Raw genomic sequence first — 21,987 nt, 5'->3', positions numbered from 1 at the left:
TCAGTGATGCATGTTGCTCTCTCTATCCTGTCTGACTACTGCAGCAGAAAGAAACGATTACCTTTAAAGCGCTTCATTGAAGTGTGCGGGAGGAGAATTCCCCAAGTGACTTTAATAACATGGCCTGTTAATGATGGGAAGTCTCAAATTTATTAATACAAAATACCATTGGTGTAATATAAACATCTGTACCTCTGTACATCTGATGATGAAAAATATTCCCAGTGTTTTCTTTAGACGTACATGTTCCAAAGTAATATAAAATCCAATTAATATATTGCACTACCAGTTTTTAGCAGGTCTATATTAGATGCTACATTTCATCTAGCTTAAACACCCACTATTATTAGCCATACTTGCAACATTATAATATGCTCATGCTAGACTTACTAGGTTACTTAAAGACCAGAACCTTTTGCAAATGTATTTTTTGAGATTGTGTGAAAAGACCCAAGGAACAGCGTAGATTAACAAACAAATGAAATTAAACAAATTTAACAAACACACAACGTGCTTTTGATCTTCAGAAGTCCATCCTTAAGTCTGGCAAGTTGCTGTGTCTTTTGTTACGTAAGTACGGTGTTTTCCCTGTAGCGTTACACTGCCATGACACACATACCTGCTGGGAGAGCCGTCTGGTCCTCAGGAAGAATCCCAGAAGACAGCCAATGGTGACTGACAACACCGAGAGAATGAGCAAACCATTTCTTTTACAAACATCCTTGATCCGAGCGAGGACTGCATCAAAAGCCACTGCCATGCTGTCCCCCGTGCTCTTTGGAGAAGAATCAGCATCCCATGGAGAGAGAATTCACTCGCTCCTCTTGTTTGGGTGGACAGATCTAGCTCTGTATAGATCAGATCAAAGCACTTCCAGTTCTGCTTAGCTGACCTGCAAGGTCACCCCTCTGCCAATAGCCGCCAAGCAGGCAGCTGGCATTATTGTTCCAAATTAATACCAACAATCCTATTATCGACTACATCATTAAGAGCCTGGAAGAAGATTAGGGGGCTCTGGAAAATTAGAACAGAATGCAGTAGTAATTCTAAAACAAGACTGGTTCAAAACAAAGTGACACTCCTGGGAGAAAGATGGTAGCTGAGCGAGTTAGGGTCTCCCCAGTTTGGGGTCTAGACATCCAAACCTAGAATGGCAACAGTGTGAGTCATGCATTCAAATGGGTAAAAGCAATGTTACCACAGTTTTTCAAAAGGGCAGAGCAGGTAACATTTTGAACTGGACTATCACAGCAGGGCAAGCTAGGTGAAACTGAACTTCATTAATTAAAGCAGGGTTGGGTTTTTTGTTTTCATGGTGACAAAAGGGCTGCAGGAGTAGCCTAAGAGACATGTATTGAACAGAAAATAGCCGTCTACTGAAATATGCAAGGAGACCTTCTGGCATTTGGCATTTATTATCTTGGAAGCGAAGTAATTTCACTTTTTCTCCAACCAATATGTTGATTAGAGTAGGGCCAATTTACTTTCAGAGGATTATCAGACTAAGCCACAGGGATTGCTTTCCTTTCCTTTGCTGTGTCTGCATTCAATCCCAACACTGATTTTTATGCTGGCAAGTACCTGATAAAAAGACACACTGCCATAACTGTTCACCATACCATGCTCTCCTACCGAAACATTTCTGTAGTTCCTGGGTTATTCTAAGGTTAATCAGTGTTTTTCTGGAAAATATTCCATATGGTACAACGAAATTGTGTGTTTACAATATTAGATTTTATACTGCAATACAGTATTTGTTGATACATGCTCATATATGAGTAAAAAAGCTCATGAGAGATTAAACTCTTCTCCCTGGAGGCAGGACCTCAATGCTTTGAACGCTGTATGGTCAGTAAGATGTAGGGACACACACTAAAAAAAAGAGAAAATTATGTGGAGTCTATATGCTGAACAGGAGCACTGTCAAAACAAGAGGATCACAAAAATGTCATTAATGCATATGTAGAAGAGGACTGAACTACTGCTGCACCGTCCCACTCCAGGCATTTTCTAATACCAGGTAACTTTTCTGCCTCCACAGCATGCACCGAGTATACTTTCCAAATGAAATAATAATAAAACACCATTTCATGAAACCACGTCGACCTCCACGCTAGCTGCAATCCCAGCTTTGCAGCGGGGGCCTTCCGCCCTGGAAGGCCGCGCGGGGCAGGGGCGCAGGGGCAGGGGCGCCGGCACCGCCCGAGGCCCGCCCAGGCGGGGAGGGCTCGGGGAACCTCTCGGTGCCGCGGGGCCTGGCCACCACTTGGCTGCGCCCCCCGCCCGCCTCCTCTCCCGGCGGCTTTCGGGGAACAACCCCCACTTCCTCCGGCGCGCCGGTGCGACCGCGCCGCCAGGGCCCGAGCCGCCGCCGCCGCCTCGGCTTCGCCGCCGGGCGGAGTGGGCTCCTCCCGAGCCGGTCCGGGCACTCCGCAGCGCCGGAAGGAGCGCAGCCGCTCAACCGCACGCCCGGGAAGCTGGGCGGGGTGGCGGCGGCCGCCCCCGCCGGCCCCGGGACGGCGGGGAGGGGAGCGGGGGGGCGGCGCCAGGCGGCCTCTGAGGTGGGCATCATGGCGGCGCGGCAGTTGCTGCTGCGGCGGGGCTACAGTAGCGTGGGCGCTGGCGACTACCTGCACCGCAGCATCGTGCCCACCATGCACTACCAGAAAAGCCTGCCCAGGTACGGCGGGGCGCCGCTCCGCTCCCTGCCCTGCCCTGCGGGACCGCCCGTCCCGCGGCCTCCTGAGGCGCCGCCGGGCGGGGGCCGGGGCAAGGACGGGAGTGAGCGTCCTCCGGCGAGTTCGCTCGCTGCCAGCCCCGGGGCGGCTGCCCAGGGCAGCCGGCGGGCCTGGCTCCGGGCGGGCGCGGGCAGAGGGCGGCGGCCCCGGGGAGTCCGCCGTAAGGAGAGAGGAGGTGCCCTCCCTCCCGTGTCTCTCTGGCCGCGCTCGGGGTGTGCTGCTGGCTTCTTGTTGTATGTACTCTTCCTAAGTCACGGTGGAGGGGAATGGTTTTACTTTTTTAAAGCGCGAGTATGACTATAAGCCTACTACTGAAACATCCCAGCAGGTTGCAAAGTAACCTCCGCGAGTGTAACAGGATTATTTTGTGGTAAGAAGAGCATTTTCATCTTTCGGCTGAGAGGAAGATGACAAAGATCAGGAAATTTGCAAGAAAGGGTAGATGTCCAGCACCCAGCAGTGAAGGGAGGTCCCGATGGAGGAGTGGCTGCCACACTAAACCTTCCTTCTGCATAGCTGCTCGTCACTCCATTGTATTCCCTGGAAGGTATTAAGACCCTTCACTGCAATACCTTTATAACAAGACAGTCAAGTTGTTTTTCTACCTTGTTTTCTGAGAACCTTATGCTGTGATGACATATGTGCATCTATTCCCTTTCATCTCATCTTCCACAAGAAACTTATGAGCCGTTTGGATAATATGGGGTATAAGGAAGGAAGGGAAGAGGGGAGGCAAAGAGACACTACTGTGTCAGAAACTCGGGCTTCATTAGTACCACTGCTCATAAAGTGCATGTCTCTCTGTTCCCCTTCCTTCAGACTGCCAGTTCCCAAACTAGAAGATACAATCAGGAGATATCTGAATGCCCAGAAACCACTTTTAACTGATGACCAATTCAGGTATGGACAAACAAGACACACATATTGCAGTTACCATGTACTGCTTCAAAGTTAAGTGTTACATATAAAAAAACATGCCTTGTGACAGCGTTTTGACGCTACTGATTCTGTTGTAGGAAAACTGAAGAACTTGCTCATCAGTTTGAAAAGGGAATTGGAAGAGAGCTGCATGAGCAACTGGTTGCTCAAGACAATCAGAACAAGCATACTAGTTATATCACAGGTATGTTGGCCTACTGGATATAGAAGGAGTCTGTAGATCATCATGCTTGATAACAGCTCATAATGCTACAAATAAAATAGACTGAAGCTTAAGTTCTATACCCTATAGATTTGGAATAACATGCTGTGAATACTACCTGCGACTGTATTTGAGCAAATTCCGAGTCTCTGGTTGAAAGAAGAATGCCCATCATTTAACTTGTACATACTGGAATTCTGGATAGATGGATATTGGAGAAATGTTTTTTTCCTGAGTTACTGTATTTACATTTGAGTTTACAGGGTTTATCTTTTTTCTTTTTTTCATTGCTGCCTATTTATGTTTGGGTTAATAGAGGAGCTTAACTGGTGACTCCCTTAGAGAAACTAAAGCAATAATTTTCAAATAATTGCAAGTTATTCAGCAAGAAAACTGAATGCTGAGGAGGGGTCAGAGAATATGACTAAGCTTTGGGAGGCAGTGGTCAGTGCTCTGGGCTTAAAACCCCCCAAAACTACAAAACCATATTCTTTTAAAGAGCAAAAGAAAAGAAGTGTCAGAAACAAGATGATGAGAATAAAGAAAAATAAATTAAGAGAGGAGTATGTATATTGTTTTTTATTATTATTATTCCTTTTTATTGCTTCTACTGACTTCCAAATACAAGTATTTGCTCATGAAAGTATTGGATGGATAGCAACGGGGTGGAAACATTCAGATACCTATGGAAGTAGAAGTTTGCATGTTGCCCAGCAAATGTACTTTTATCCTTGCTATCTGTTGAGACTACCTATAAGGGTGTTAGCTACCACAAATTCTGTAGAGAATACCAGATTAGTTCACAAAAGCTGCTGTTTTGTTTCCTGTCTTTTACTTTCCATTCACTTGGAACAACATCTGGGGTTATAACTGGTCGCTTTATGGTGTTTGCCAACACTAATCATGCTGCTTTGTGTCTGTGAACTGTTGGGTGTTTGTATTCCTTTTTCTTCAGTTATTATTCTTTTTTAGGCCTCATAAAAGACTTGTTCCACTTGAAATTGGTTTCTGAAAGTATGTATAGTTGCCTCCACCCTCAACTTTCAAATCCAAGGTTAAAAGGCTATGTGATGATGACAGATGTGGTTTTAAAACTGTAGATGAATGCTAGTTACTCACCTGTGAGAACCTGGAATTAAAATTGTAACTTAGGTCCTTGAGTTACCTGTTGCCCTTCTTACAGCCTAGCTAGAAGGTTCTACTTGGGACTGATCCAGGCTTGGAATAATTTTTAATACATCAGCTGCCTTGAGATGAAGTTGGTGTGCATTTGTTTCCTTTGCATCCAGTCAGTGTGCAATATCTTGCTTGCTGCGTTTGAAGTTGATGATGATGCAGTAGAACCTACTTAAGAAATCCCTTGTCTGCCTATGCACCCTGGATTTTCGTTGACTCATAGGCATATGAGGCATATAAAGTTGTGACTACTTTTTAAAGCTATGATTGGTTCCCTTGGTTTTGGCAAGCACAAAACCTTTGGGTCACATTCATGCTTCTTGATACACTGACAGACTGTCTAAAAGACCTGTGGGTATCCAATATAATTCTGCTTTCCGAAGTCAGTTCTGGGCCCTGAAGAATAACTATACGATCCCCTGTAACGTGGGGACTCTAACCTGCCACCTTGAGAGACTGATGGTAATGCAACAGTATCAAGAGTTTTGCCCTGTGCTGGTCATTTTAGTGGATAGAAAGAGGAAGGAGATGGAAATGTAAGACAGCAAATGTAGATGGAGGAGTGCTGCCAGGAATGAGGGAAACACTGGATCAGAAATAAAGGTGGTTCTGAAGAGAAGCATGCCCTCAGTTACAGAGAGTTGCAGAAATTACTAGCTTACGGTAAAGGTAGAGGCATGTTCCAATCCAAATGTGAGGTGTGCACCAAAATATAGTGCTGGGGAGCTGCATTATAGGTCACAGGAGTTAGGGTTTATCACTGAGCCATACAGAAAACATGGGAATTGGCTCTTGTTGGTGATGACATGGACAGTCTTGATATGGATTGCTCCAAATACAGTATTTATACAGTTAGCCAACAGTACCTTTGTTCATAATTGGAGGTTGGGAGAATGCTTGTGGGAATTACTGCATAGGTTTGTCTTGTTTGTATGCACTTCAAGAGGTGTTTATTCATGATAGCTGTTGGAAGCAGGATATTGACTACATGAACCTCTGGTCTGACTCAGTCAGCTGCTTTTATGTTCTGACATATTTTTCAACTCTACATTTTCAGGTCCCTGGTTTGACATGTACCTAAAAGCACGTGAACCTGTTGTTTTGAATTTTAATCCATTTATGTCTTTTAATCCTGATCCGAAATCTGAATATAACAATCAGCTCATACGAGCTACGAACATCACTGTTTCTGCTTTACGTTTTATGAAGACCTTCAGGGCTGGTTATCTTGAACCAGAGGTTTTTCACCTCAATCCGGAAAAAAGTGACACTGAGATCTTCAAAAAAATTATCCGATTTGTGCCTTCTTCACTTTCTTGGTTTGGTGCCTACATGGTCAATGCATACCCCCTAGATATGTCTCAATACTTCAGGCTTTTCAATTCTACACGGCTGCCTAAACTCAACAGAGATGAGCTTTACACAGATGAAAATGCAAAACATTTATTGGTACTGAGAAATGGGAATTTTTATGTATTTGATGTTATTGATAGAGATGGAAATATGCTGAAGCCTTCAGAAATACAAGCACACTTGAAATACATCCTTAGTGACAACAGTTCATCCCCAGCCTTCCCTCTTGGCTACCTCTCCACTGAAAACCGAGATACATGGGCCTTGCTGAGAAAGAATCTACTGGATAGTGGCAATGAAGAAGCTCTTCAGAAAGTAGACTCTGCGGTGTTTTGTTTAAGTTTAGATGATTTTCCCATTAAAGACTTTGTGCACTTGTCCCACACTATGTTGCATGGAGATGGTGCTAACCGCTGGTATGACAAATCCTTTAATCTTATCATAACTAAGGATGGCACTGCAGGACTTAATTTTGAACATTCGTGGGGAGATGGTGTGGCTGTGCTTAGGTTCCAGAATGAGGTTTTTAAAGATAGCACCAACGCACCAGCTGTCAGCCCCCAGTCCCAGCCTGCTTCAGTAGACTCTTCTAGAGCAGTACGGAAACTTGACTTTAAGCTGAACGATGCCTTAAAAGCAGGAATCACCAAAGCCAAACAGAAATTTGATGCCAGTGTAGAAGCATTGTCTCTTAATCTGATTCAGTTCCATGAAGGGGGCAAGGACCTTCTGAAGCAGAAGAAGGTAAGTCCAGATGCTGTGGTTCAGCTTGCCTTCCAGATGGCTTTCCTTCGACAATACAATCAGACTGTTGCTACATATGAGTCTTGTAGTACTGCAGCTTTCAAACATGGTCGTACAGAAACAATACGTCCTGCCTCTATCCATACAAAGAAATGTTCGGAAGCTTTTGTCAGGGAACTGTCCAAACATAGCACGGAAGAGCTTCAGAAGTTGATAGTGGAGTGCTCAAAATACCATGGCCGTTTGACAAAAGAAGCTGCTATGGGTAAGTAAAAATATATCAAACACACTTGCTTTTGCACTAAAATGTCTATGAAGGTTGCTGTAAATGTTTACTTCACAGCTAAACAATTTAATTTTGATAGAAGTCCAATGTTAATGTAAACTTGACAAAAACAGGAGCAGAAGGCTGCAGTTTATAACGCGTTCTCTAAGACTTGTTTCTTCATAGAGGAGAATGTCTGTGTGCTTCCCACTTCACTGTTAACATGTTGAGAATTTTTTATGCTTTAGTTTTTGCCCTTATAGCAGCTGGGCTGTTTGAAAATGAGATAAATACTTAGTGCATGTTGTGCTCCTCAAGGCAACCAAGAGCTTTGGCTTTACGTCTGAGGAGTTAGTGTCTTATCCCTGCAGGGCATAAAGGCTTTAACAACATCCAAATCAAACGGATTCGTTGGCTGTGCTACTCCTGGTATTTTTCTGAATGCTTTCTTTTGAATTGTCCTTCCCAGAAACATAACTTATTGTATTGTTTCAGTAGAATTGACTGTTGAACATTACGCCATAGAGTCTAAACTTTTCCTCCTCTTGTTGGTGCACAATCCTTTTCCTCCTTAGATTCAAAAATTTTAGGAAAGCCTTTCTCTGTTTGAAACAGCCTGGATATGTTCAGATAAATAGTTAATCAGAGTGCAATATATTATTGAAATTGTCTGTTAACGTTGCACTTTTGTTTACAATGATGATTCCTGGTTGAGACTAGCAGTAAAACAGCAAGCCCTTCATTCCCTAGGATATGTGCATTAAAAGTGCAGAATGTCTGGGTTCTGAAAATTGATTCCTGGTAATATGAAGAGAACCCAGTTCTATAGACCTCCTCTTTTGTGACTGAAAAACAATGTGATATGAAAATAAGTGAGTTAACTTCCCACAAAAATTAGACATCTCTCTAATACTTTTTATTTTAACAGGTCAGGGATTTGACCGACATCTCTTTGGCTTGCGCTATTTAGCCTTATCCAAAGGTATTGCACTACCTGATTTCTATCAAGACCAAGCCTACGCTCGGCTTAATCACAACATCATTTCTACAAGCACATTGTTGAGCCCAGCTGTGCAATTAGGAGGGTTTGGCCCAGTGGTGTCTGATGGCTTTGGAGTAGGATATCAGGTAAATGATGATTGGATAGGTTGTAATGTTTCCTCTTACCCAGCTAGAAATGGTAAAGAATACCTTCAGTGTATATACAAGTCACTAGAAGATATCTTTAATGTTTTAAAGGGCAAGAAAATCAGTAGTTAGACATAAAAATGTTGGAACACTTGACAGTTGCAGTACAAAATGCAGACCATGTCTCACTGGCATATTAATCAGTGTTCAATGTGGCTGAGACTGCCCAGCTTAATTGGCTTCATCTATCTTCATTCAACTTGAATACTGTGAGATTCACTATGAAATTTGCATCTATTTTAAAGAAATGAATTATAGACCTTGAATGCATGTTTCAGGAAATACAAACATTCACAATGCCAAAATTAAGCAACAGATCCATTTGTTCCAACAGATCCATGTGTTCTTAAAACACATAAAATAAAAAGCACTGTTACTGAGTTTACAAACTCGGAACACCTGTGTTCCAGGAGTGTTCAGACAGGCAACAGCACTGTGATACACTCTTCAGCTAACTCTTTAGCTGTTTGATTTTAAAAACATATATGCAGTAATTTTAAATATGAAAGAGTGGTTACATTTGCACTCTTGCAGTAGGCTTGCTTACTAACTTGCCACATTAAAAGTTAGGGTTTTTTTCTTTAAACTTGAATCGATTTTGGAACTGATTGTGCCTCAACTGCTTGACACCTCTCCCTTGTAACAGCTTTTTGAGAAACAAAAAACCAAGTGGGAGGCTTTAAGTAACCTGCAATCACCGTGTTGTTAAATTGACTGGAAAAGACTGTGGTAATAAAGCTATCTATTAATAACCATGAAGTTCTTTTATTGCTGTATCAAAATTATACATTATGGGTAGTCCCTTTATCAGTAGCTCATGTTTCTTAAAAAGGAAAAGAATACTGCTGAAAGCATACTGCAGCGTTGGCTCTCCCCTTCCATAAGTGAAATCTGTTCAATAATCTGCTTTTGTTTCACTACGTAAACCTGTGCTCTTGTGCCTTAAAAAAGGAGAATCACTGAACTTTACCTTTTGGGGTTCACTCTTTCCAAACATCATCTTACTGTGGAATAGTAACCTCAACAGAATGTTTTCCTGTTTCCTTGTTCTATCAGCTAAAACTTTCGATGTCATTTATTGTAGCAATGCCAGAGTCTTAGTGCCTAGAGCTGCATCTTTAATGCATTGGGACTTGTTGCAGAAGTTCTGAAGACAGACTTCTCAGAACTCTCTGAAGGGATTGCAGGAGAGGTTGAGCACAGACATCAGTAAAAGTGATGCTGTGAATGCGAGATGCAACTGATGCAGACAATTCCTTGTGTGCTGTTCACAGCTAGGGCTCTGCCAGCTACAAAGTGGGTGGTACGAAAAGGGGAAGGGGCCTTTCTCAGTCAAGAAGCTGAAGGTGCTTCTAAACCCTGACATCTTCCACTCGTTTTTCTTCTGGGAAGATGAGTCTTTCTCTGGAGCTGAATAGCACCATAGGGCTTGCTTCTGCAGTGCTATGTAAAACTAATGCAGTTATGCCTTTCAGCACAGCTCACTGTGACCCTGACAGCCAAACGTTTTAGCAGAACATAAGGTCTGAGCATGTTGGTTGGATATGACAGATGAAGTTCAGAGGCTCAGAAACCTACTTGCCTGTACTCATCCTTTGGATATCTTAGTGTCCAGGTTCTCCCAGTGTCTTTTTATTTTATCACAGTTAAGTGTAAGCAATACTATGTCTTGAAGTATGAAATACAAGTGCTAGGAAGGGAAGAGGCATGCTTTAAATAAGTAAGTCCAATGGCTTATAAACTTCTAGTCAGGGCTGTTTCCTCTGCAGCCTGTAATGTGCTGTTCTATTTTGCAGTTGAAAAGGATTATTTTAAAACATACTTTAAAACATACTATGATTGTTCTTGCTCATGTAAACAAAGAAAGGAAGGTGATCATTTGGGGGGGTGAAGGAAATAATGTATCAGGAAACAATAATCAGACCAAAAGCCTTTGAATGAAATTCACTAAAGAAGGTGTGGGGGGTTTGTGTTTTCAATTGGTGTTCTTTTTAAAAAGAAAGAAAAAACATGAAAACAGCTGGCAAGATTGTGAGCACACTTACGAAGAAGTAAAAAGTCTGTCTTTAACTACAGGTGAGATTTACTCAGATTTTCAGAAGATGTGACAGCTATGTGTGTGTCAACAGCAGTCATGTTTTTAAACATTCTCAGTAAACTCACCCTTTCTCAGCCAAAACCAGCACAGTGCCTATACTTGAACTGGCAGAAAGCTATTAAAGACATAGCTTTTTGCTTGAACAGTTAATGCCGTCCCTTTACTCACAGTTATTTCCTGATGATAGGAATGGTGAGTGAAAAGACCTTCCTTGCTTACGTTAGAGAATCAAATGTGGGTACTTCTTGGTGATAGGCTATTAAAAACTGTGAGGGAGTAAGTTGTCTAAGTAGCTACTGTTGATACGTTAGTTAAGCTACGGTCCATCGCAACCACATATATTCCCCAAAAAAGACAAAAATAAGAAAATGGCACAGTTAGTCAAGCATGTATACTATTTTCAGTTTGTACTGAGGCCATCTCAAAAGTGCTCTCTGGAAAATATTTAATTAGGATGTCCCAGGGACAGTAAGTACAGCTTAGGTTTCTGTTTCTGAAGTACAGCCATGTGAAAAGTAGCTCCGAGAAAACTGCACCTCTGATGGTTACAGCTACTTCATTAATAAGCACATCAGGATTTATTAGGGGTATGTACTTCAGCATTTTACAAATTTATGGGTAACTTCATAGATTCCAACAGATTCCTTTGTTTTTTCGTCATAGTCGTTCCAATCCTATAGGAAATAAGATTTCACAGTATAAGTCACAGAGAATAGAATGCAAGAGTGTCTAAAACACAGACTGGAATTCAAACTGAAACTAAGCCTTACTCAAAGTTTAGGTCTAGATTTCTGTGGAAAGCACTGTGCTAAGTCACTAAGCTAAGTTCTGATACCTGAGAGAAGCAAGAGCGATGACCTGAAATTAAATGGGCTTCAGTCTCAGTGTTTGAGCAATGTTTCCCCCCCCCCCATACATAGTCCACAGCCTACAGTGGACAAGACAGCAACCACGGCAGATGAAAGGATTATCTATCATTTACAATACCGTAGTTGGGTAAGCAGACAAGCAGATCCCTGCCAAGTAGGATACCAGGGAACAGATTTGACCTTGAGATTCTTGCTCACAGCCAAGGAAGATTTGCAATGCTGGAGTCATTATCCTGAGCTTTGAAGGACAGTGTCTTTATATTTTTAATATCTCTGTACACAGGAAAAAGTGCAGGCATCTTCATAGAAAAATCAGTTCACCACTCTGAATAACCCCAGCCGTTTAGTGTTCCAGGTGTTTGCTCTCTGGAATTCCTCAGTGACTTAAAAGTTGTCAGCTGCTAAGCTATCAAATGCATACTTCTAAAATGACACTGTTAGTAATGCTGGTTGTTCATAGTTGATTTAGTTTCTCCAGCTATGACCTTCCTGTGCCTACATGAAAGAGCAAAACTAGTCTCTTGCATGTGTAGGATGTGTATTTTGGACTAGTGACTTAGGGAAAGAAAGCTAATTAGATTTACTAATGAAACTAAGACAACATACCTTTTCCAACAAGTTTATGTCATTGAAAGGTGTGCCAGATTCTGCACCTTCAGCAGCGAACCCTGCCTGCAAACACATCTGCAGTAAGTTTAAGAATAACTTGTACCAAGAAAACAATAAATATGATCATTGAAACATGTTTAAAGAAAGTAACTCAGCACAAACTTTTATTGTATTTCTTTTAACTTAGGTAGAAAGAGTGGTCAAGCTTTTTCCTGGTTAAGGGTCAGTATAAGGTTGTGACCTTCTTTGTGAGTTGGGAAAATTCAGTCTAAGCAACCACAAGAGTAAAATGAAGGAACACTGCTCCTCTATTTTTCCTGCCAAAAAGGTATTTTCAAGTATTCTAGATAATGTCGAACCTGAGTTTCTAAGTTTATGTAGCAGCATCCAACTACTAATAGCTTTAGTTTTTGTTCAGAATCCATACAGGCATTAGGTATAAAATAGCTTTGTGATAAACTTACACTGCAACAACACAATAGAAAGAAAATGTGAAGAGAGTTAATAGTTTTGGCTTAGATATCGTCAGAATGCAAGACACTAGAGAAGAAGCAGTCTGTATTGGATTTAGGTACAGAAGAGACTAGCAAGCTTTATGTGAAAGGAGGATCAGCTGGCTGAATGGACAGCTTAGTACACCCAAACAGTCATTTCAAAGGGGACAGTTCTTCACTGTCATTACTGTTGCTGTTTTTAAAGGGTTGGAGGAAAGGCTAGCACTAGGAAGGAAGTAGTGTATTGGTGGGGTATAGCACAAGAACAAGGTGTTCTGTTTTATCTTCTATAGGAACAGCGCTCTCATTTTAGGGTTCACAGTTACCAAGCTGTAAATTAAGTTTTATTTTAAAAGTAAATTCAAAAAAGCCACCTCTGTAGCATACAGGAGGGTTTCTTACTTTGCCATTTCTAACTACTGCATTTTATTAAAAAGTGGTTAAAAAGCAAAGGTAGTTTATTCCTGGTATTCTGCAAGAGGTCTACACTTGCATTTTTGATAAGGAAATCCCCACTAGTGCCAGTGAGACATTTAACTGTGTAAGAATGTTTGGAGTAAGCCATGTGATTTTAAAATATTTCAGGATTTGAAGGGAAGGTTAAGCACTTGGGAGTTAAATAAACCATGGAGTGTAGCAGATGTAACAACAGGAGAGCTATCTGGAAGGCACAGTGTGAATAGGGGCTTTATATAACTGTCAGAAGCCCATCTCAAGGGAACTGCTAGGGGTAGAGAGGAAGATCAGCATTATGGGACAAAAATGCAGAGCTGCAGTATAGAACAAACATTAGAAAAATAAAAGAAGCCCTGCATTTGCCACTTGGAGGTATTCACCAGCCCTCCAAGATAAAAGAAGCCATGTGACTGGAATGACAAACTTCTGTGCCAGACACTCAGCGGGATTTGCATTTTTAACAGCTTTGGCCTTAAAAGCAGAGACTCGTTTCATGTTTGGGACATGCGGTGACTTGTCTGCCCTCTGCTGACTGGCGAAGCACCAACAGCTAAAGCACAAACACGCACCGAAGAAGCAAAAATGCCTATTGACTTTACAACACAGTGAATTGTCACACTGTTGTTACCAATGAAGCTATTGGTTCTGCCACAAAGCAAAGAAGCTTAAAGAGTTTTAAGAGAAATTTTACAATGAGACCTCATTAAACATGAAAGATAATTGAGGCAAAAAAAATGTCCTTGCCCTTTATTAGAACACACAAGTACCTGGTTTGAATTTGTTGCTGCTACTAGGTAGGAAAAGAGGGCTTATATCAGAGAATCAAAGGATACTTTCTCCTCTTTCAGACTCAAGTGATTCTTTTGAGAAAAAATACTGTAATTTAAATAAGACATGCAAGCATTAAGCCACTCTAAATTGATTTCAGGTATGGTTGTATTATGTCTATCAAAAAATACAAAGAAAATACAGTAATGCTCTGGCCCTATGCTGTTTGGTGCTAATCAAAAGCCAGATCTAAGGTTGTTGAGAAGCCAGGCTGGCTTGGATCATGTCAAATATAAAGCAGTTTATAGAATTGTTTAGAACTGCAGAAGTCTATATATTTACTCATTTAGGCATCAGAAAATTCACTGAAATATCTGCTCAGGGATTCAAGTGTACTCTCCAATAGAGTGCACAGACCAAACTGATACTACTAAATTAAAAGCTTTATTACAGCTGTGAGGTCTTTGTTCTGCAGATAAAAATAACATTGACAGCTTTGATTCAGAGCTATTAAACATCTAAATTTTGTAGTCTCATACAGCTTTTCTTGAACTGCAAGTTCCTACATCTGGCTGCAAAGCTTTCAAACAGGAATAAACTAATAACCATCCTGTTCCTCAAAAAGATAGGCTGCACTTAAATAAACAAACAGAGAAGGACCTCCTGCAGCATACTGCTTTGGTGATTTGGTCATTTTATTTATACCGAATTATTTGTAGGACCAGCTTTTTTGGTCTCTTTCTTAGCATAGTGTCACAGTCTGAGGGAAGGATAAGACAGGTTTATATTTGTCAGTCTATTTACACCTAATCCGACTGGAATAATAGGTTAAATATAGTAGGGAGTTAGCCTGCATACAGCATGACCATGCACAAGCAAATGAATCACTGAAGACTGGCTTGGCTCTAAAGAAATCCTTTAACTCTGGACCTTGACATGTGCTTTGCAACAGTCTTTAACCACTCTTGATCTTCAGTCTTTGTCTGATCAAGTTTCAAATGAAAAAATGCCAATATTAATTTCCTATGGCTTTGGTCATGTCAAATCTCAAAGAAAATTTGATTTTTTTAGAGGCCATGTACTAAAGACTGTTCATAATGTGAACTTCATCTACTCTAACATACCAAGAAGCAAAGCGGCGCTTTCCTGAATGTGGCCATCTAGCTATGTACTCTCGCAATTCCCCTTGGGGAAGACTGTCTTTTGCAATAACCTGCGCAATGAAGACCTTTCAAATGAATTCAGATGAGCAGCACTGAGTCACCTGTAAGGCAATCTGAATACAGCTCCAAGGCGTGTTTAATTTTAGATTTTACTGGCACAAAGAATATCAGAGCTGTTAGTGTTAGCTGCTTGTGGTTGTTTGTTTGGGTTTTTTTTGAGTCAAATGAAGTAGAAGAAAGATGGAAAACTGGGAAGGTCTAGGATGTTCCAGGAAGAGCAGTGCCATTTCAAATAGTGTGCATTTTGTCACTCTAGAGTCTATAAGAAGTGCTCTTAAAAACTGAGAAACAAATCACAAATAAGAACTCACCTGTGGTTGAAAGTCAACCGGTTCCAAACCTCGGCATTCAAACTCCACTATTGTTTTGAATTTCTCACTGTCTTCAGCCTAAAATTGAGTCAGAATACCATTAGTTTTCATCTAATAGGGAAAGACAGTGACAAGCATTAGTCTGGGAATGAATTGCTTTAAATACAGTACGATCAACTCTGATGTCCCAAGTGACAGCAAAATCCTAGGGCTCATTTAATAGGTGGAAATTAACTAGAATTTCTTAATCTGCCACAAGGAAGCCTTCAAAAGGAAACTAACATGGGTATTATATCACCTGTAATTTGAGTGACATGCAATGTATCGCAGATTATTCTACACTTGCGATTGTGTGCAGGAACCTACCAGAGAATTTTGTGTCAGAGGAGGATACCAGCTTCTTGTGTTCTTGAAAGAAGAACATGATAATAAAGCAAAAACTCAAAGTAATATTAATGCTTATTTATCTTTCACTTGTCATATAAAAGCAAAAACAAACTTACGTTGTAAGGTTTGATTGTCTGACTTAAAATATCTAAAAAAAAAAATCAGAAGTGTAAAAGTGAGTGCCATTATGTCCTCAGTTTTATTCAGCACAAACCAAGCATCAGCTGCTTCTTTCAAAGAATTTTCCTTATACAAAGTAAAAGAAACAAAGTAAAAGCACAATCCTGCAGTTGGCCCTCAAAAAGAATTCAATTTTTCTCACGTCTCCTGTGAAGTTTACATTACACCACTTTGTTTCTCTACCAATACGAAAAAAATCGCACGCTTGTGTAAAATGACATTACGGATATGAGTTTTGTTCATGCAGAAACCTGAACTCACCAGGAGGCCTTGCTGTCTCCTTCATGAGCATGATGACAAGTATGTACCTGTTGTGAACTCAAGCACCAGTGTACAAGGCAAAAAATCCCTGGTGAATGCTCTTTACAAACAGTGTCAAGCAAAATGGGGACTAAAACATGAACTGAGGAGGAAAGGTGTAAAATGGATGATGTCTCTTTAATTCCTAAGCACATACCAATGGAGTTCTCCCTGGAGCACAGCTTGCATTTCTGCACCATAGTGGCACTTCCTCTGCCTCCTTTCAGGGGAGCACTGTCCTAAAAACCATGAGAATACAGACATAATTTTTAACTGCACTCTAGCTGAGCCACTGGAAACCTCTGCAAAGGTAAAGTAGTTTTTACAACAATAGTCTTTAACTTTTTAAAAATATTGCAATAAGAAGGCTTTCTTTTTAAATAGAGAGATCTATAATTTGGAAAGGTATGGTTATCTAAGAATAATTCTGTTCTAGACCTAAAACAGTGAATAATGCAGTTATGTCTTGTCCGTTTAGGCATGTTCCATTAATTCCTCAAAGTACATTCTTACTATTCAGTAGTATGCAACAAAGAGAGATGATTATTCCCAAGAACAGAACCTTCTCTTATCCCTGACAAATTTTATTCTGCTTTTTCAGTTTCCAAATGGTAATTTAGCATAGTTAATTAACCTTGAACTTCTCCAAAGTTTCCATCAGCATCATAAAAATACACTACAGGCACAACCTTATTCTGGTATCACTTCAAAATTTGTTTTCAAATGATATTTTTACAAAAACACAGCTTTTCAAAGCAGATGTAAATATTTTGTCACCAACAGTCACCATTCAATTAACAGTCTCCAAATATTTTTTTTAATATGGAATATGACAGCTTTTCCTGAATAAATATAGCTACTAAAATACTACGTCTAAAGTGCAAGTCATCACATTCCTGATGCCAATGTCCCTTGCACGTAGGAGGCAAGTTTGTTCTTTGTTCTGCTGCAGGTCACAACCAGGAAACGTACCATCAATCGCAGATACTGCCATTTTTCAGAAACTTCACCACAGTTCCCACATTTCAGCTGAAAAACAAACATAAATCAGAGAATTTAAAGCTGTCAGTAATCAGGCATTAAAAAGCTGAAGGGGCTGATACAGCCCCTGGCACCCAGGTTCACAAACCCCACTGTTTCACAGCTGAAAGGAGCCAGAAGCAAGTATGAGGCGCTGCCTATTGCGACAGCCCATGAGCTGACTCAACCCGGTGGGTACACCCGCCGCAGAGGGTCTGCCCTTTGGCGTGTTGGGTGGAAAACCTGTTACAAAACATGGTCACGAAATAAAAGATGGAGATAGCGCATCTCACCATTTACCTGGGTTACCTCCCAGTGGATACTGGATTACTGACCACCTCACCAATGGAGGCACTGACCAACGCTTGAATTTAAGACTTTTCATTATCGCAAGCTAATGTACAATGTAATGTATGTGCTAATGTATATGTGCCTATACACTTATACCATGACATTCGTTGCTCCTGTAGCAGGCTGCTGGCACTGCGTGGTAAAAGCCACATCGCCTTTTAAGCTGAGCGAAGTGACATTGAACACCGCAGGCCTTCGTGGCCAGGTGCCCCACGGGACAGTCCAACAGCCCTTGGCGCCGAGAGCGTCGCCTCCCCACTCCCGGACGGTCCGAGAGCCCCTGGCGCCGAGAACGGCGGCTCCCGCTGCCGGCGCCCCGAGGCCGCCCCGCCGGCGCACCTTGAGGTACCAGCGGAAGTCCTCCCCCTCGGCCCGCAGGCGGGTGATGTTCTCCAGCGTGGCGCGCAGCTGCAGCCCGATCCTCTGCAAGGCAAGAGGCAGCGAAAGAGGCCCTCAGCTCGGTCCGACCCGACCCGGCTCGGCCGCGGCCCCTACCTACCCCCATGGCCTCGCAGGGTGCCCGGCAGCTGACGGCGCGGCGGAGGCGCCGCACTACCGCTACTCCCGTGACGGCCCCCCCTCAACCCCGTCCCGCCTCTCGCGGGAGCAGCTGCGGGTCTCAAGCCGCTCCTGCGTGTTTTTAGTGTTGGGTTGGGTTTTTTTTTTTCGCCCTCCACCGCGTTGCGTTGGTGCCCTCAGCCAAGCTGGCGGCCGCCTGGCGGGGTGAAGCCGAGATGAAGCTGCAGCTGCCCTCAGCCAAGATGGCGACCGGGGCGAGAGGCGCGGCGGGCTGGGCCCCGTGGAGAGGGGCGGCCGCCTCCGGCGGTGAAACCGGAGCGGTGCTGTTGGGAAAGCGGGGCGTGCGTGCGGGGAGGGCGCTGGCGGGAAAGGCAGAAGGCGCCTGAGAGGAGGAAAAGCAGAAGGTGCTAGCAGGGGTAATAGAGGTTAGATGCTTTTACCTTTTCACATCATTTAAGCACAATCTTTTTTTTTTCACTCGCAGTGGCTACTGATTTAGGAAAAACAAAGAGGTGCTGGAGAAAGCAAGAGTGCAGTTTGGCAGAGGTGCCGTGGGGGGCCTCCCACAGTGCTTTATGACAACTACCACTTTGCAGTTGAGACACCCTTGTCCTCTAAGTCTCCTACTCAGTTCTGCACAACAGATCTGCTAGTCTGGAACTCCACTAAATACATTCTACATTGCTTCTAAATTCAGTTTTTCTAAAGCTGGATGGGAGTATCGGTGAAGACTCCCAGGTGCCGTGTCATCTGCTTCTGCTCTGAAGGCAAACGGTCAGTCACAGCAGCAGTGTCAGGAAGTTGACGCGTGTCTTTGCTATAACCTATTATCATGTACAGAGTCAGGGCTTCAGTTGTTTTACACATCTGATCTGGCCAACAGAATATCCAACTTGGGATAACAAAAGTTTATCTTGACAGCTAGCAAAAGTTTCATTTCACAGAGCCAGACTTAATCCCATTTTGTACAGATGCATAGAGAAGTGAAATACAGCTTTGTGTGATACAAGAGAAGTAACACACCCTGAAAGTACCATGATAAAAGAAGTGTTAGAAGTCAGTTTCTCACCAGAACTTATAAATTATAAAATACAGATATCACCATTTTATTGAGGCAGTCACTGACAGTTTGTAAAAAAAAAAACAAACAAAAAACAAAACAAAAAACCATTCTAACATACATAAAAGCTTCAGGCCAAAAAGTACAAGGACTTTCAATTCTTCCCTGCGCCGCCCCCGCCCCCCAGACACCACAATACAAACTTCAGTTTGTTTGGCTTAAATTGGCTTAATCTTGAAGTGTAGACCAATAAGACTGAAGACTAGACACTTAAGGTCCTGGACCAGGTAGTAGAACACTCTCAAGCCTTCTGGATCCCTGCAGTGCACAACAGAAGGAAGGGGGGGGAAAAAAAGTTACATTGGTGTTTTAAGAGAGCAGCTTATAGAACTAACCTATTAAAAAACCAACAAAGCCATATGCAGGCTTTTCAGAGGTCTCTTAGACATTAACAGATTTGTTTCATTCTACATTCGGTGCTCCAAGTTTGCATGCTTTAAGTGTTAATAAAAATGTGTATTTTTATCATGAAAGCAAGTAGTAACATCCTGTTGAATTTAAAAACCATGATACACAGCCTTTTCAGCTGAGGTGAAATACAGAGATCTTGGTTTTCCCAGAGACACTGGTGGGAACAGGCCAATGACGGCTCAGTTCAGACTCCAAATACAGCTAGCAGGGTTTCCTACAGTAAGGGTAGCTGCTCAATGAGGCTGAAAATACAGCACCTAATGCCACAGTCTAAAAGCATTTGGTATGTTACACTGGAACACAATGCACTTGTGACCCCAGGAACTGATTTGTATTTTGGAACGATATAAAATGCAAGTATCTACTAATCAGCAAGTTCTAATATAAGTCGTTACATAAAGACATCATCATAAAAAAGCAGAGTACATACTTGGACTGATTTACATCGATTAGTGAACCAATTTTTGATGTGGTAAAGGAGATGTGCTCATCGCCAATTACTATTTCAAGCTCCTGAAAAATAAAAGATTATGGTAATTCAAACTACTGCTTTACGGTGTTAGTTACAGAAATACTTAAGTACTAGGATGATGTTTTTTCCATCTTTATTACAGAGGTGTTGAACACAGCAGGTCTATGGATCATGTTAATTCCCACGACTAAATTGCCATTTAGGTGCTGTTCAGGTTTTAAAACAGTATTTGTTTCCCTCTTGGCTAGAAAGTACTGAGTTGAAGAAAAACTTCAGTTATGTTTCTAATGAGCTAACACATAAAACGAAACCAGCAATTAGGGAAGCCACCATACACCAACCTGGCGACCAACTCTGTCGGGAGGAGGCCACAGAGCATCATCTTCTTTTGTGATTTCACTGTCGTCGATTATTCTCTTCAGCTCCTCCATCACGCTCTTATGGACGTACGCCTACAAACACCATTCCACCGTGAAACGGGAACCCCGAGCGGCACCGAGCGCGCTGCCGCGGTCACTCCGCGCCCCGGCGGCAGGCCCCGCCGGCACCCCCGCCCCGCCCCGCCCGTACCTCCTTTCGGATCATGACGTCGTTCTTGTAGTTGCTGTTGTTGGCGTAGCGCAGCTTCCCTGGCGAAGACAGGACGGGCGTTAAAACCCCCGCCAGGGCAGCGCTGGGCGGGCACTGCTCCGCTCCACTCTGCGGCAGCCCCCGGCCCGCACCCGCCTCTCCCCGGCAGCGGAGAGCGGGCCCCGCCGCACCCCCCGGTCCCGCCCCGCCCTTACCGTCGGGCCGGAACTCGAACTCGAGGAACTCGTGGCCGAACTTGCCCTTGTGCCCCACGTAGTACCGCAGGTAGAAGTCGCTCGCCATGGTCCCGCCGCCGCCCCGGCATGCACCCCGGCGGCGCGGGGCAGCCGCGTCACGGCGGGGCGGGGCGTGCTTCCCACTCCCATTGGCCGGCAGCGCCCGCTGCCGCGAGCCGGAGCGGTAACGTCAACGTCAACAGAGGGGGTAGCGGCCGCCCTCTGGCGGCGGGGGGAGGCGGGCCGGGCCGAAGTCCCAGCGGGAGGCCGCCGGTCCCCCCGCGGCTCGGAGCGGCACGGGTGAGGGGCGGCGCCCCCTCTCCAGGGCAGCGGCTCAGCCCTTGGGCGGGCGGCTCGCCCCGGGTACCCGGTGCCCCATCGGCCGACGCAGAGCGGTTTTCTCGCAGGAGTATTTGTAGTGTTTGACAGAAGAAAGTCACGCTGGTGCGTGACTGTCACACGCGTTTCCCCCGCGCTGCAGGTGTGGTGGCGGTGGCGTGGGCGCCGCCGCTGGAACATGGGACGGCCCAGCCCGCCAGTGTTGGTTTGACAGCCCGGCCCGCTCGCTCCCTCAGCGAGGGCACGCGCGTGCTTTGCCCCAAAACCCCTCACTGCTTTCCCATAATTTTGGGAAAATTACTCACTTGTTACTAATAAAAGATTTCTTGTAATATTCAGACATAGCAGTAATAAAGGAAAAATGAGGTGCAGCTGGCCTTCTGTTGCGGGTCCAGACATTAGCATGCAGTGCTAGAATTTGAAGCGGTTTGTGCCTCCCCCAGCCGAAGGCAGTAACCTGGGCCGGGTTTGGGCTCCCCGCAGCCAGTCGCCCCTGTGCCTCCTCGTCACTGGTGCTGGGGTGTCAGGCAAGCCTCATCGGTGGTGGCTTGAAGTTCGACAGTAGGTGGACTGGTGGTGGTGTCTACCTTTTTGCTCTTTGGGAACCGCTGAGAGAAAGGAAATAGCGGGAGACATGCCCTTTTGTAAA

At 43.5% G+C, this 21,987-nt stretch overlaps 4 protein-coding genes across 6 annotated transcripts in view; 1 reads left to right on the top strand and 3 right to left on the bottom strand.

Moving 5' to 3' along the window:
• SLC1A7 (solute carrier family 1 member 7) overlaps positions 1-2,570 on the bottom strand; it is a 57,817-nt gene extending 55,247 nt beyond the window's left edge. The window contains exons 1-2 of one of the 2 annotated variants that reach the window (XM_075097597.1): positions 2,085-2,570; positions 620-848 (exon numbers count right to left, since the gene is read on the bottom strand). In XM_075097597.1, coding sequence (XP_074953698.1) covers positions 620-760 — 141 coding nt within the window. In that variant the 5' untranslated portion in view covers positions 761-848; positions 2,085-2,570. Of the gene's footprint in view, positions 1-619 lie in introns of both variants that reach the window. The other variant, XM_075097596.1, reaches the window with a different exon arrangement.
• On the top strand, positions 2,551-9,358 carry CPT2 (carnitine palmitoyltransferase 2). The gene is made up of 5 exons (XM_075097595.1): positions 2,551-2,680; positions 3,558-3,638; positions 3,755-3,861; positions 6,113-7,417; positions 8,346-9,358. Exons 1-5 carry the CDS (start codon positions 2,571-2,573, stop codon positions 8,675-8,677), a joined length of 1,935 nt encoding a protein of 644 aa, XP_074953696.1. The 5' UTR covers positions 2,551-2,570; the 3' UTR covers positions 8,678-9,358.
• Positions 9,359-11,131: 1,773 nt separating this feature from the next.
• Positions 11,132-18,461, bottom strand: CZIB (CXXC motif containing zinc binding protein). 2 transcript variants are annotated; one of them, XM_075097598.1, is made up of 8 exons: positions 18,171-18,459; positions 18,011-18,094; positions 17,273-17,329; positions 16,458-16,539; positions 15,937-15,968; positions 15,434-15,511; positions 12,179-12,244; positions 11,132-11,377 (listed from the first exon to the last, which is right to left on the bottom strand). In XM_075097598.1, exons 1-8 carry the CDS (start codon positions 18,174-18,176, stop codon positions 11,300-11,302), a joined length of 483 nt encoding a protein of 160 aa, XP_074953699.1. In that variant the 5' UTR covers positions 18,177-18,459; the 3' UTR covers positions 11,132-11,299. The 2 variants fall into 2 exon arrangements, with proteins under 2 accessions (XP_074953699.1, XP_074953700.1); XM_075097599.1 differs by lacking the exon at positions 18,011-18,094 and having other exon boundaries at positions 18,171-18,461.
• Positions 18,462-19,280: 819 nt separating this feature from the next.
• On the bottom strand, positions 19,281-21,135 carry MAGOH (mago homolog, exon junction complex subunit). The gene is made up of 5 exons (XM_075097600.1): positions 20,979-21,135; positions 20,764-20,822; positions 20,535-20,645; positions 20,152-20,234; positions 19,281-19,568 (listed from the first exon to the last, which is right to left on the bottom strand). Exons 1-5 carry the CDS (start codon positions 21,064-21,066, stop codon positions 19,469-19,471), a joined length of 441 nt encoding a protein of 146 aa, XP_074953701.1. The 5' UTR covers positions 21,067-21,135; the 3' UTR covers positions 19,281-19,468.
• Between the last annotated feature and the right edge of the window lie 852 nt (positions 21,136-21,987).

This window comes from Phalacrocorax aristotelis, chromosome 6 (genome assembly GCF_949628215.1).
Source record: "Phalacrocorax aristotelis chromosome 6, bGulAri2.1, whole genome shotgun sequence".
Lineage (NCBI taxonomy): Eukaryota > Metazoa > Chordata > Aves > Suliformes > Phalacrocoracidae > Phalacrocorax > Phalacrocorax aristotelis.
This window is presented reverse-complemented; position numbering and strand designations above follow the sequence as displayed.

Coding starts and splice junctions, on each gene's coding strand:
- CPT2 (XM_075097595.1), top strand. CDS start 2,571: ATGGCGGCGCGGCAGTTGCTGCTGCGGCGGGGCTACAGTAGCGTGGGC. Junction 2,681..3,557: donor TACCAGAAAAGCCTGCCCAG/GTACGGCGGGGC, acceptor CCCTTCCTTCAG/ACTGCCAGTTCCCAAACTAG. Junction 3,639..3,754: donor TTAACTGATGACCAATTCAG/GTATGGACAAAC, acceptor ATTCTGTTGTAG/GAAAACTGAAGAACTTGCTC.
- CZIB (XM_075097598.1), bottom strand. Junction 16,540..17,272: donor GGCAGTATCTGCGATTGATG/GTACGTTTCCTG, acceptor CATGGTTTTTAG/GACAGTGCTCCCCTGAAAGG. Junction 15,969..16,457: donor CTCCAGGGAGAACTCCATTG/GTATGTGCTTAG, acceptor TTTTTTTTTTAG/ATATTTTAAGTCAGACAATC.
- MAGOH (XM_075097600.1), bottom strand. CDS start 21,066: ATGGCGAGCGACTTCTACCTGCGGTACTACGTGGGGCACAAGGGCAAG. Junction 20,823..20,978: donor GTTCGAGTTCCGGCCCGACG/GTAAGGGCGGGG, acceptor TGTCTTCGCCAG/GGAAGCTGCGCTACGCCAAC. Junction 20,646..20,763: donor ACGTCATGATCCGAAAGGAG/GTACGGGCGGGG, acceptor TGGTGTTTGTAG/GCGTACGTCCATAAGAGCGT.